This window comes from Ochotona princeps, chromosome 2, assembly GCF_030435755.1.
Source record: "Ochotona princeps isolate mOchPri1 chromosome 2, mOchPri1.hap1, whole genome shotgun sequence".
Taxonomy (NCBI): Eukaryota; Metazoa; Chordata; class Mammalia; order Lagomorpha; family Ochotonidae; genus Ochotona; species Ochotona princeps.
Genome location: NC_080833.1, coordinates 16,009,739 through 16,023,668, shown reverse-complemented (window position 1 = coordinate 16,023,668; position 13,930 = coordinate 16,009,739). Strand labels below are relative to the sequence as shown.

The 13,930-nt window shown below is 42.0% G+C and overlaps 1 protein-coding gene across 2 annotated transcripts in view; it reads right to left on the bottom strand.

Annotated features, from left to right (window-relative positions):
- KDM1A (lysine demethylase 1A) overlaps positions 1-13,930 on the bottom strand; it is a 73,785-nt gene that overhangs the window by 25,159 nt on the left and 34,696 nt on the right. For both annotated transcript variants that reach the window (XM_058676695.1, XM_058676701.1), the window contains 6 exons: positions 12,521-12,654; positions 9,417-9,495; positions 8,688-8,780; positions 6,997-7,103; positions 4,230-4,311; positions 1,504-1,598 (listed from right to left, as the gene is read on the bottom strand). In XM_058676695.1, the coding sequence (XP_058532678.1) occupies positions 1,504-1,598; positions 4,230-4,311; positions 6,997-7,103; positions 8,688-8,780; positions 9,417-9,495; positions 12,521-12,654 (590 nt within the window). The remainder of the gene's footprint in view (positions 1-1,503; positions 1,599-4,229; positions 4,312-6,996; positions 7,104-8,687; positions 8,781-9,416; positions 9,496-12,520; positions 12,655-13,930) is intronic.

Genomic DNA, 13,930 nt, shown 5'->3' with positions numbered 1-13,930 from the left:
TCCCTCACCTCCACACATTCTCCTGTCCACTGGTTCCCCTCCCAGCAGTACCTAAATCAAACTATCAGCAAATCTACATGTGCTGCTGGCCAATCTATGCATAATGTATTTGTGATTTGCTTTAAAGTATCCTGCATTTATAACAAAGGGAATGGGATAAATATAACAGGTTTGGGAACATGGGAGTTCAGCACAGATTCTTCCTACTTCTGCATACATTTTAAGTTTACATAATAAAGAGCTAGGAAAAAATATTTGTGTATTAGTAGTACTCTAGACTGTTGCAGGGCCTATTTTATTCATCTCTACATCCTTTATAGATCTTTTAAGAATAACTGAAATAGTTGAATAGAATTAATCCAAATTCCATCCTTTCTCTCACTGTACTCTTTATTCTGTGAGCAGCCTTGAAGCCCTAGCAGGAAACCTGGGCTAGGACGGCAGGGATGGGAACCCAGTGCTTTTTCTCTCTCAAGATGCCCATAAAGCCTAAGGGCAGATAGAACTAAATGAGGAGGTCCCTGGAGACCCTCGCATAAACCCAAAAAACTGGGATCTTAACTCTTTTAGCAGTGATATTATGCCATATTTCCTTTCCCTCAAAATATGAGTAACAGCATATTCTGAAAGGTGTAGACTCTCATCATGAAAGAATAGCTGGTATAATACAAACTTCTGAATCCTGTTCACCTATGAAAACAACAGCATAGGAGGTAGGGTGTTGGGTGTGGCAGCTGTCAGGTACTTGATGTGGAAGTGAAGATGCCATTTAGGACCCACATCATTTACAGGAGTAACTGGATTCCAGCGCTGGCGCCATGACCAATTCATTTCCCACTAATGTACTTCCTGACAGACAGCATACAGTGGCTCTAGTAGCTAGATAACAGACGAGGACTGGTTCCTGGCTCCTGCCCAGCTTAGCCCACTATAGGCACTTAGGGAGTGAATTTGAGAGTAACTCCCCAACCCCTGCAAGGAAAAAAAAAGGGTGGGGGGAGACTTGTGTAGCTTCTGTTTTATAGTAAACTACTCTGGATCCTATGCTTTTTGTTCAGTTGCAAATACTTGAGCCTACTTATACATGTGGGTAAGTCCTACCACATTTGGCTGCTAGCCCATGAAAAGCTTGAGTCTATAAACACAAAACCAAAGCTGTAAAGAACACATGATGGGAGGCATAATACAAAGAAATGAAGACTCAAGCTTCAATTCCAAGTTTCTTGGAGTAGGTGGCCACAGCCAAATAAAAAGCACAGGCGTGCATGCACACACACACACACACACACACACACACACACACACACAATTATACGTATAAATAACAATAATCCCTTCTGGATCGGCTCAGAATGAAGAAACAATCAGCATCACGTCACATCATTTCTGTCTGCATTTACAAGTGTATATCTATACACACATCCCTTGACATCTGAATTCTTTTTTTTTTTTTTTCAACTAAACCACAGAAATCTGGAGAAGTTGTATCTGTCCTCCACTTACAGCCTGTCCGTTAGCTTCATACAGTGGGCATTTCTGCTTGATCTTGGCCAATTCCATGTTTACTTGTTTGCTGACCACAGCCATGGGATTCCCACCTGGAAAAAACCCAGACAATTAAATTCAATGTATATACAAATAGAGTATGAAAACCTCAAAGACTGTTGTACTCAAAATAAAAAAATACGAAGGGTGCATGTTGAGGTTGCAAGGTAAGCCCACTGCCCTGGATGCCCACATCCTGTACTGAAGTGCAGGGTTCCAGTTCTGGTTATCCCACACTTTTGAATCAGTTCCTGCCTGTGTGCATCCTGGGAGCCAGCAAATGATGGTTCAAAGATTTGGGTCCCTGCCACCCATACAACAGACTTGCTTGGAGTTTTGGATTCTAACTTTGGCCTTGCCTAGTCTTGGATTTTACAGATATTTCAGTAGTGACCCAGTAGGGGAAAGATCTCTGTCCCATTGTTTCTTTCAACCAAATTAAAAAAATACTTTGAAAATTTTTAATTGGAAAAATAAAAGAATCAAAATTTAAAGGATGTGAATCATGCCTCAAAAAATAACCCTCCCCAAAAAGAGCTTAAAAAACACTAAACAGATAAACAAAAAGAGCTTGTCCTATGCATTAACATTTCATTATAGTTCTTCCTAAACTTTAGATATATCGTATCAGATATACATACACCAAAGGATTATAGTACATATAGCACTGTCATTTTCAAACTTAGTGATATATCATAGGCATCACTTTATATTAACAAGGAACAGCATAGTTTTTATGGATGTATGCTTCTCATTGCGTAATTTAATCTTTTGATATGCTGTTTCTAACATCCTATTATAAATAATGCCACACTAAAAACCTCCGTGGCCAGAGTGGGGCAGCAAGCCAATGGGCATTGATTTGAGTTCCAATCACTCGGGTTCCAATCCAGCTCTCTATTAATGGCCTGGGAAACCAGTGGAAGATGACCCAAGGCCTTGGGGTCCCTGTACCCATATGGAAGACCCAGAAGAAGCTCCTGGCCCCAGCCTCAGATTAACCCAAACAAGCAGCCATTGCAGCCATCTGGGGGTGAACTAGTGGATGGAAGATCTCTCTGACTCTCTCCTTCTGCGTAACTCTTAAATCTTAAAAAAAAAAAAAAAAAGACCTCGCTTACATTTACACTTATTTGTCTTGTAAGAATAATTTCCCTAGTACTAGAAAAAGCTAAGTAAAAGATGTGTACCAGTTAAATTTTGCTCATGCTGCTATCCAATCTTTGGGAAGACTATTGGGCACTTTCTCACTAACAGCAGCACTTGCTATGGTTTGAGTAGAGTTTGTCCTCTTAACGCAGCCCCATGTGAGGTATTCAAAGGGTGGAGACTTAACCCCATTGTGGTGTTACAGGTAGGGCCTTTGAGGCTGGCAGGCTACCAGGCAGGAGCTGGCTGTGATTAAATCAGCATGGCTCTAGCAGGGGCGATGCAACTCCTTACCTCTTGCCAAAGAATGGCCTGCACTGCTTCATAAGCACAGACAGGAAGGCTACCAGATGTAGGCCTTCAACCTTGGATCTCAACTGTGAGCAAAATACTAACCTTTTTTCTTTGTAAATTAACCAACCTGTGATTTTGTGTTACTAGCTATAGAAAATACACTAACAGGGCCCGGTGTGGTAGCCTAGCAGCTAAAGTCCTTGCCTTCCAAGCACCAGGTTCCCATATGGGTGCTGTTTCTAATCCTGGTGGCCCTGCTTCCCATCCAGCTCCCTGCTTGTGGCCTGGGAAAGCAGTCGAGGACGGCCCAAAGCATTGGAACCCTGCACCCGCGTGGGAGACCTGGAGGGAGTTCCTGACTCCTGGCTTCAGACTGGCACAGCACCAGCCACTGCGCTCACTTGGGGAGTGAATCATTGGACGGAAGATCTCTCTGTCTCTCCTTCTCTCTGTATATCTGATTTTCTAATAATAAAATAAGATAAAACTAAAAAAAAAAGTATTTTTGGCTTTAAAGTATAAATTCAGGGAACAACATTGTAGTGCAGTGGGTTATTTCTCCACCATGACATCTGCATCCCACATCAGTGCTACTTTGTGTCCCAACCGTTATACTGTGATCCAGCTCCTTACTAATGCACCCGGGAAACAGTCCGAATACTCCGGGCCCTAACACTCACGGACAGACCCAGAAGGAGTTTTTGGTCCCTGGCTTTCGTCTAGCCCAGCCCTGGTTGTTGTGGCCATTGGAGAGCAAACCAACAAACGGAAGATGTCCCCCTTTCTCTGTATATTCTGCCTTTCAAATAAAAAAAAAATCTTTAAAAAGCATGTAAGTTGGGCCCAGCGGCGTGGCCTAGCGGCTAAAGTCCTTGCCTTGAACGCCCCGGGATCCCATATGGGCGCCGGTTCTAATCCCGGCAGCTCCACGTCCCATCCAGCTCCCTGCTTGTGGCCTGGGAAAGCAGTCCAGGACAGCCCAAAAGCTTTGGGACCCTGCACCCGCGTGGGAGACCTGGAAGAGGTTCCTGGTTCCCGGCTTCAGATCAGCGCGCACCGACCTGTTGCGGCTCACTTGGGGAGTGAATCATCGGAAGGAAGATCTTCCTCTCTGTCTCTTCTCCTCTCTGTATATCTGACTTTGTAATAAAAATAAATCTTTATAAAAAAAAAAAGCATGTAAGTTAAATAATTTTCGGAGTCTCAGACCATGTATGAGCATATAATTAACAACTACTTACCAAGACCTGTCACTACCATGGCTCCTAGGTCAGCTACATAGTTTCCTTTGCGAAAAGTAGCAACTCGGCCGCCCACACGATCCTGTTTTCTCAGAAAAAAAATGGCCAAAATCATTTCAATCAAGACTATCTTAATCTCAATATCCTAGCATAGTACCATACTAGGGCTCTTCTATTTTAATTTGGGAGCCAGCACTGTGGCATAGCTAGTGAAGACGTCATCGTGATGCCGGCATCCCATATGGGTATCACTTCAGTCCCACTTGCTCTACTTCTGATCCAGCTACCTGCTAACGGCCTGGGAAAGCACCAGAGGATGGCTCATATGTGCAGACTCTTGCTACCCACGTGGGAACCCTGGAAGTGACTCCAGGCTCCTGCCTTTGGCCTGGTCCATCCCTGGCTGTTGGGCCATCTAGGGAAGTGAAAAGAGTAGCCAGAATATCTAACTGTGTCTCTCCTTCTCTCCATAACAATGACAAAGAAACAGAGGGAGGGAAGGAGAAGAGACAGAATGAAAGCAGGGGAGCACAGGGCAGGGAAGGCAGAAGGAAATATAAATGAAAAAATATATTAAGATACGGGTTTTGTTTGGAGTTCACATGGAGTATAATCAACCCAAAGAACACATGAAGCATAACTTGAAGACCATGAGGGAGAGACAGTTACGGAGCAACCACAAGAGGTACACAATGAAGTGATGGGACAGGAACCAAACAGACAACCAGAAGGCTTCGCAGGCACAGACATTACCTCTCCACCTAGCTGTAGTATCTCTTATTGTCTATGATGAGCTATGTGTCACCCACATAGAAAATCTGTTCATAAATTCCAATATAAAAATATCAATTTTCGGGCCTGGCAGTGTGGCCATTGGCGAAAGTCCTCGCCTTGAACGCCCCCCGGGATCCCATATGGGCGCTGGTTCTAATCCCGGCAGCTCCACTTCCCATCCAGCTCTCTCCTTGTGGCCTGAGAAACCAGTCAAGGACGGCCCAATGCATCAGGACCTGCACCCGCGTGGGAGACCCGGAAGAGGCTCCTGGTAACCAGCTTCGGATCGGCGCGCACCGGCCGTTGCGGCTCACTTGGGGAGTGAATCATCGGACGGAAGATCTTCCTCTCTGTCTCTCCTCCTCTCTGTATATCTGACTTTATAATAAAATAAATAAATCTTTAAAAAAAAAAATCACTTTTCTGTAACCATGTTCTAGCTCTTAACCCCATTCCCACAGAAACACGGTTCTCCAGTGCAGCCAGTGGCATCTACTTCTATAAGTCCTTCATGCGTAAAGCAGCCCAGGTCACCTGTACTGACTAAATATTTAAGTATGGGGAAATATTACCACACTATAGTGATAATTTAATAATTACAGTAAAAAAGGAGAATACTCTGAAAATTCTAAACAAGCAACAAAAAAAGCAAAACAAGTATCCCTACACAAATTTACTGATTCTGTGTAGGAATCACAACAATCCCATTATTCCTTACTGTTATTCTCAGTACACAGAGAACACACAAACATTTTCTAAATTAATGAAAAAATGTTACTTCCATCTTAAAAAAAAGTTTATTTTCATCTACTTGAAAAGCACAGCAAAAGGGACGGGCGGAGACAGGCCAATCTCCAAATGCCGCCAACCGCAGGGCGGGCGAGGCTGAAGCCGACAGCTAGGGTCTCGAGCTGGGTCTGTGACAGACAGCAGCCAAAGCACTTCAGCCATCACCTGCTGCCTCCCAGGGACATCGGCAGGATAAAAAGAAAGTAGGTGGGCCTGAATCAGAGCCAGGATACAGGATGCGGGGACCCCAGCTACTAGCTTAACCCCTGCAATATTTCTTTACTAAGATTATACACCAATAATATATTTTAAACTTTTACTGAAAGTAATTTGGATTGTACTGCATACTGCATTTTAAAAACATTTGTTCGAGCCGGTGCCATGGCATACTAAGCTGACTCCTGCCTATGGCATCAGCATCCCATATTAACACTGGTTTTTGTCCCAGTTGCTTCACTTCCAAACCAGCTCCAAGCTTATGGACTAAGAAAGCAGCAGCGGAAGGCCCAAGTCCATGGACCCCTGGCAACCATGTGGAAGACCTGGAGGAAGCTCCTGGCTCCTGGCTTCAGATGAGCTCAACTCCAGCTACTGGAGCCACCTGTGGAGCGAACCAGAGGATGGAAGATTCCTCTCTCCCTATCTCTGCCTTTCAAATAAAAATAAAATTAATCTTTCAAAAAGAAAAGAAGAAAAAGAAAAAGCTTGTAAAACTAGATGTTCAGGTTACTTGTGAAATACTTTGTTGTTTTGAAATGGTGGGTGTATAAAGAAGCCTTTAAGCCATTAGATGATCATTAAGTTTCAAAAATTACACATGAGGTAATTTTAATAGCAGCACCAATAATGTCGTTTTCTTTTTTCTCACACTTGGAGACCTGAGTTGAGATTCTGGCTCTGGGTCTTAACCTGGCCCAGCCCCAATAGCTGTGGCCACCAGGAAAGTCATTAATGCCTGAGAATTTATTCTCTCTCCCCTCCCAACTTCCCATTCTGTCACTGTGCCTGTCAAAGGAATGCAGGATTTTTCAAAGACTATATGGATTAGTTATGGACTCTAACCACTAAATCCTTTACAAAACTGTCAAAACATCAACAAACTTGGCTAAACTCAAGGTGAACAGTCCCTCAACTGGAAACACATAATTCCCTTACCATGTTTCTAATTGGAGCAATCTTAGTAAACTCAACATACAATTCTTACCCTGGCTTCCAGAAGCGTAACATCCATTCCAAAACTTTGCAATTGTCGAGCTGCTGCCAAGCCGGAGACTCCAGAGCCTATAATAATGACCTTTCCTGTCTTTTTAGCTAAAAGCAAAAAACAAACAAAAACCATAACTTCTTTTGTACTGAGGATTTTAAGTGCTTATATATTTTTCATGATTCCCTTTAGGAAAATCTCTAGATCCTTTTTCCCGATAATCATTTCTATTTTTGGTGATTTTAACAAGGTTGATTAGGATGATAAGGGGTCACGGGTTACAGGAATGGGGTGCGACCGCTATCTCCACATTCTCTTTTGTTTCTTCCTGTATCTGGGAAAGGAGGGAGACAAAGGCAGAATAAAATCTACATGTTCTTAATAAGCCATGGTGTGTTATGAAGCCAATAATTAACAGTTATTTTCAAAACATGAAACTGTGTGAAAACAAATGGAAAAATATGTGAAACTTACACACTTTAATGCAATAAATACTTCATTAAAACCCATTATCTGACCATTTAGTATTTTGTTAATTCAGCCTTGTGTGTCAGGATCTGTGATCCAGTTAATCTGTTACGAAGGACTTGCTTCATTTACCTTACAATGGCTCTACGACACCTCCTGCGTGAAAACTATTATTTCCTTTAAACTTTATTTCTATAGTCTTAAGTAAGTTTCCCTTTTTTTGAAAAAGTATTAAAAACAAACAAAAAAAACAAAACGTATTAAAGTATTAAAAACAAATATATTAACTTCCAAAATATCCCCATCTCCTGGATTCCTTTATTGAACCATTAGCAGCATAAGGAACCGCTGAATGGGAGAAAACCTCAAACCTCCTGCTTATGTAACAGATTTTTTTTTTTTAACAAATTTATGCTTTTAAATTCTGCTCTTAAAAAACTGAAAGTCTAGTATCACATTAACGATCTATCAAATCAAAAATTAACGGAGCACAACAGCCTAGTGCTAAATCCTTGCCTTGCATCTGCCAGGATCCTATAAGGGCATTGTTTTGTGTCCCAGCTGCTCCACTTCCCATCCAGCCCCCTGCTTGTGGCCTGGGAAAGCAGTAGAGGATGCCTTGAGACCCTGCACCCGCATGAGAGGCTCTAAAGAAGTCCTGGCTCCTGATTAACTTGACCTGGCCGTTGCAGCCACTGGGAGAGTGAGCCAGCAGACAAAATATCTTTGTCTCTCTGTAAAAATCTGTCTTTCTGGGCCTGGTGTGGTAGCCTAGCAGCTAAAGTCCTCGCCTTGCACAAGCTGGGATCCCATATGGGTGCCAGTTCATGTCCCGGCAGCCTCACTTTTCATCCAGCGGCCTCTTGCTGTCCACTTGGAAGAAGCTCCTGGCTTCCACCTGGCTAGCTCTGACACCAAGATCTTCTAGACAGTGAACCAGCAAATGGAAGATTTTTGTTTTACCTCTTTGTAACTTTTTCCAATAAACACATTAATCTTTTAATTAGCCTGTACACAATTACTGAATCACAAGTCCCGTCTGCAGCTGCCTTTCAGATTCAGACCAAAGGACTTGAACTCAGGCCAGTCATTCCCATCTGACTTTAACAGAAAAAAACCTGAATATATTTTCAATAACTACAAGTTTAAAAATAAAAATGAAATTAAATACAGTACTAGAATCTTAACCTAAAACCATGGAATGCACTGACAAAGGTACTTACTTGGTAAGGGTTTTATCCTCTTATAGATGCCAAAGTTGATAAGGCCATGACGCTCTAAGTAACTGTGAACTCGATGGACAAGCACAGTATCGCCTATGAAATAAGTGAATTTGAAAATATATTTATATTCTCAGCAATTTACAGAGCAAATTCTTTCTATTTCTTCATCACATTTCTTCTACACATTTTCCCCAGAAGTTAGCTTCAGGTTTCATAATTCCTTTAGAACAGTGACTTCCAGAACTGGAAAGGAGTCCAAAAATTCACATCAGAGATAATTTAGAATTTTAAGAATGACATTCACTAAGGATAAATGGAGGGCAAAATCAAATCTGTATAAAGATAATGCACATTCAGTTTGGCAAAACTTTCAAAAGCTTTCTAAGTGGCAAGTAGTAAATCAGAAAAAGCCAGACAACCAGCCAATCAAGTGTCAATCAAATGCCAACAAAGTGCCATGGATCAAAGTCAGACAACTGTACTAGAAAAACTGAGTGCTCTCTTAAACTCATTTGTCAACACAACTTAGAAAGACCAGAGAAACGAAACTAAACTACACACACACACACACACAGATTTTTTGCAAGGCTCCTTTTTGCACAGCAAAACAAAATAAAAGGGAAAACTAAATTTTAAAAATTTAACTACTAAAAAACCATTAGGATCTTGGAAGAAAACATCAATTTTCACAGCCCAGACAAAATCAGTCCTCATGAGCACACTACTTACTGTTATAAGGCGCTTCCAACTGCTGGAGAGTAGCCTCAAATGTCAGCTGGATCTTTGGATTATCCAACCATAACTGCAGCTATATTTAAATGACATAAATTGCATTACATACAAATAGATATGTCATTTGACTATCTTTAAATTTGTTATAACTTAAAGATCTCTAATATTGGCTTTTCTTTCACTGAAACAATGAAGACATTGCTGACAATCTCATGTATATAGTTTTTAAAAATCTACTAACTTTCCAACATCGCACATCTCCCACGAAAGAGCTAGAATTTAAAGCTGGATTACATGTGGCGAAATCCACAAAATCTAATAATGATCAATTAGATAAGCAGAGGTATATGTCAAAGATTTTAAGGACAATTTCTCAGGTTTTGTCTTGTACAAGTAAACGAACTGATGTGCCACTCACTGAATGAAGAAATTAAATAATGCAGGTAGAACCCAGACAACAAAAGGAGATCTAACAGGCAGCTAGACAGATGTTCTGAAATGCAAAGGAGAGGTAAGGGCTAAAGTCTTCTGCTTTGAAGCGATAAGAAAGTCCCTGAGGGGACATGCAACAGAGCGGAAGACTGAAGGTGGTCCCAACAGTTTATACAACGGCCAGGAGTTAATAAACCTACAAAGCAATCAGAAGATAACAGAAGACAGGAGAAAAATCAGAACACCAGGCTGCTGAAGTTGTCAATTATTTCCAATAATAAAATAAGGGGAAAAAAAAAACAACTATGGTGCAATCAATGGTTCTAGCATGAATTCTCTTCAAAGTGAAAATATATTTACAAAATACAAAATAAACTAAATGCCACCCATATGTAGTTCTTAGCTACAAGTGAATAAAGCCTGTTCATTCCATGAAAAACTTCTCATCAAGAGTTAACGTGGCTGCATGTAAACCTGTCAAACCGCTACAACGAAATGATCTGATCCATAGGGATTCCCCATGTTTCTCTGTGGCCACTGTGAAGGGAAAAATGTAATTTCTCATGTACACCTAGGCCCAAACTGCTCAACCTTCCATAGTCCTCTTATTCCTTTTATCATATGAAGTCACAAACTCAGTAATAGTTTTAAAATCTACAGAAAAGAAAAATATAGTTTAAGATTAGAGAATTAGAACAGTTCTGCAGAAGAAAATGACTTTTATTGTGTTTAACAGCCAAAGACTGCAAGTTTAATCTTGGTCACCAATTCGACAAATCCACACTTCTGGTTAGACAAGTAAGAAAAAACAGCAATTACTGTAAATCCATCATCCAAATCTAAGTAAAAAAGTGAAAACTGACTTCAGGTAAAACCAAAACATTTATTTGTATTAGAAAGGCAGAGTTTTACAAAGAGACAGAAAAGATATTTTGTCTGCTGATTCACTCTCCAAGTGGGATTTTTGTCTTAAAAAAAAAAAAAAACAACCCACCCAAATAAACCAACCTGCCACAAGGAGAAAAAGCTAATTATAAGACAGCTCAGTCTCAGAAATACTTAGATTTTTCCATTTACTTTTTACAGAACGGATTTCTTAACTCAATATTTAAGATGCCAGCAACCCACATCAAAGCCTTGCATTTCCAACGGCAGCTCCTGACTCTGCCTTCCAACCAAAGCAGCTCCTAGGAGGCAGCCAGGATGACTCAAGTAAGGGGTCACCCCAATTAACTCATCCACTTGAGGGACCTGGATTTCAATTCTAGCTCCTATCTCTGGCATTTGGAGAGTTAATTCAGCAGTTAGAAAATCTCTCAATTTGCCTATTCGTGCAAAACAAAAAACAAAACCAACTTTTTCACTTAACAAGAAAAGAAAATCCCACTGGGATCTGGATGAGTAGAAACATCCTCTACCAGACCAGTGTCAGCTCACCTGTCAGGTCACCTCTGCCCCCCATCAGAGCCACCATGCTATCACACCAGTCCTTTTTAAACTCCATCTAAGGGCCCGGCAGCGTGGCCTAGCAGCTAAAGTCCTCGCCTTGAACGCCCCAGGATCCCATATGGGCGCTGGTTCTGATCCCGGCAGCTCCACTTCCCATCCAGCTCCCTGCTTGTGGCCTGGGAGGGCAGTTGAGGACGGCCCAATGCTTTGGGACCCTGCACCCGCGTGGGAGACCTGGGGGAGGTTCCTGGTTCCCGGCATCGGATTGGCGCGCACTGGCCGTTGCGGCTCACTTGGGGAGTGAATCATTGGATGGAGGATCTTCCTCTCTGTCTCTCCTCCTCTGTATATCTGGCTGTAATAAAATGAATAAATCTTAAAAAATAAATAAATAAATAAAAATAAACTCCATCTAAGACAATAATCAACAAGTGATTGTGGTGCAGCATGTTAAGCTGCCACCTACGATGCCAGTATCCCATATAAGCATCCGTGTGTCCTGGTTGCTTCAACCAGCTTTTCTACTTATGGTACCAGGAAAGCAGCAGGAGATGGCCTAGGGGATTGGGTCCCTGCCACTCACACTGGAGATGAGGATTCAGACCCTGGTCCTGATCCGGCTGGCCCAGACCTGGTTTGTGTAGTTGTTAGGGTGTGAACCAAAGAACAGATCTTTCTGTGTCTCTCTAACTCTGTCCTTCCAATAAACAAACAAATCATCAATAACAATAATAAACAGAAAATAGACAACAGAAATGCAGTCAAGGATGCATCAGGCTGTTTAGTTTAATTATGGTAAGGTAGAAACGGACACTTAAATGTCCAATAGTTAAATTATTAAGACACAACTATGAGAAAAAACAATACACACACACTTTCAAACTACCATTCAGCCTGGGAAAGAGGCAGAACCAAGTGAAGAAAACAGTAAGACATCAGGAGGGAAAGACAAAATGATGTCAAAAGTAAACATTTATAATATTCCTAGTGTGTACTTAAGAAGTTATCAAGTATGAAAAGAATCCAAACGAATAAAGCAAGCTTTCAATTTTGTAAAAACAAACACATAAGTTTTTTTTTTAACACCTGAAGGAAAAACAACTGATTTTCAGCAATGTTATCCCCTGATAAAAATATTATAGTACAAATAATGTAAGATTCTTTCCTTCCAAAACATTTTGTCCAATTTCCAATGTGTAAAGGCTGACTTGGAAACTCACTGTGCGGTTTCTGATGAACAGGAAGACCTTCTGGGTCTGCTGTGGTCCACTGATGACATCTGGGAAGCAGGCTGCTTCTTGAGAAGTCATGCGGTCATGCGGGAGTCTGCTCTGGAAGGCGGCCCCCTCCACACCTGGCAAAGAGAACAAAGGACTTCTAGGAAAAGAGCAAGTGAACCCAAAGCTAGGGATTAGTGTGATGCCTCAAACTCCATTTCTGCTTAAAAAGCTTGCCATGGTCAGACTGATCGATCTCACTGTTTTTGTTTTTATTTGAAAGGCAGAGTTAACAGAGAGAAGGACAGACAGAGACCTTCTACTTCTAAACCACCAATAGCTCCAGCTGAGTCAACTCAAAGCCAGGAGCCAGGAGCCAGAGCAACCTCCAAGTCTTCTATGGGCCCGAGGACTTCAGCCATCCTCCAGCTGCTTTCCCACACCATAAGCAGGGAACTGGATCAGAAATGGAGCAGCAAGACTCAAACTGTGCCCATATAGGATTCCAGCACCAAAGGTGGAAGCTTACCCTACCATGCCATGCTGTCAACCCCTATCTCATATCTTATTAAAAACAAAACAAAACAAAAAAACCAAAACTTAATCTGCCTCAAAAGCCAAATATTCCTGGGGTCAGTGCTGTGGTATAGTGGGTTAAAGCACTGACTGCAACATTGAACACCCATGTTGGTTTAAGTCCCCACTGCCCAGCGTCCAAAACAGCTCCCTGTTAACGTGCCTGGGAAAGCAATGAACGATGACCCAAGTGTGTGGGCTCCATATGGGACATTCAGACAAAGCTCCTGGCTCCTGGCTCCAGCCTGGCCCAGCCCCAGCTGATAAGGCCATTTGGGGAGCAAGCCAGTGGATCGAAGATCTGTGTGTGTGTGTGTGTGTGTGTGTGTGTGTGTGTAGCTCTGCTTTTCAAATAAATCTCTCTCTCTCTCTCTCTCTTACACACACACACACACACACACACACACACACACACACACACACATCCACAATGGCTAGAGCTGAGTTGGTCCAAAGCTAAGAGCCAGAAGGTACTTCCAGGTCTCCCACATGGGCACAGGGGCCCAAGGACTTGGACTTGAGCCATCCTCCACTGCTTTCTCAAACTATAGGCAGACAGCTGGATCAGAGGTGGAGTGGCCGGGACTCAAGCCAGTGTCACAATAGGATGCCGCCACTGCAGGCAGCATTTAGTTTTAACATGCCATGGTGCTGGTCCCACTGGTAGATTATTGATTTGAAGTAACAAACTAAAAACCAAAGCGAGAGGCTCTGGAGCAAGCTGTCCCAGGACCTGAAATTAGAAGTGCAAGGTTCTAGCCTGGGAACATTCCTTAGAAACCAGTTATTCTTTTGAGCTTAACATTGTAAAGGTTACAGTATATTAACATAATGCTT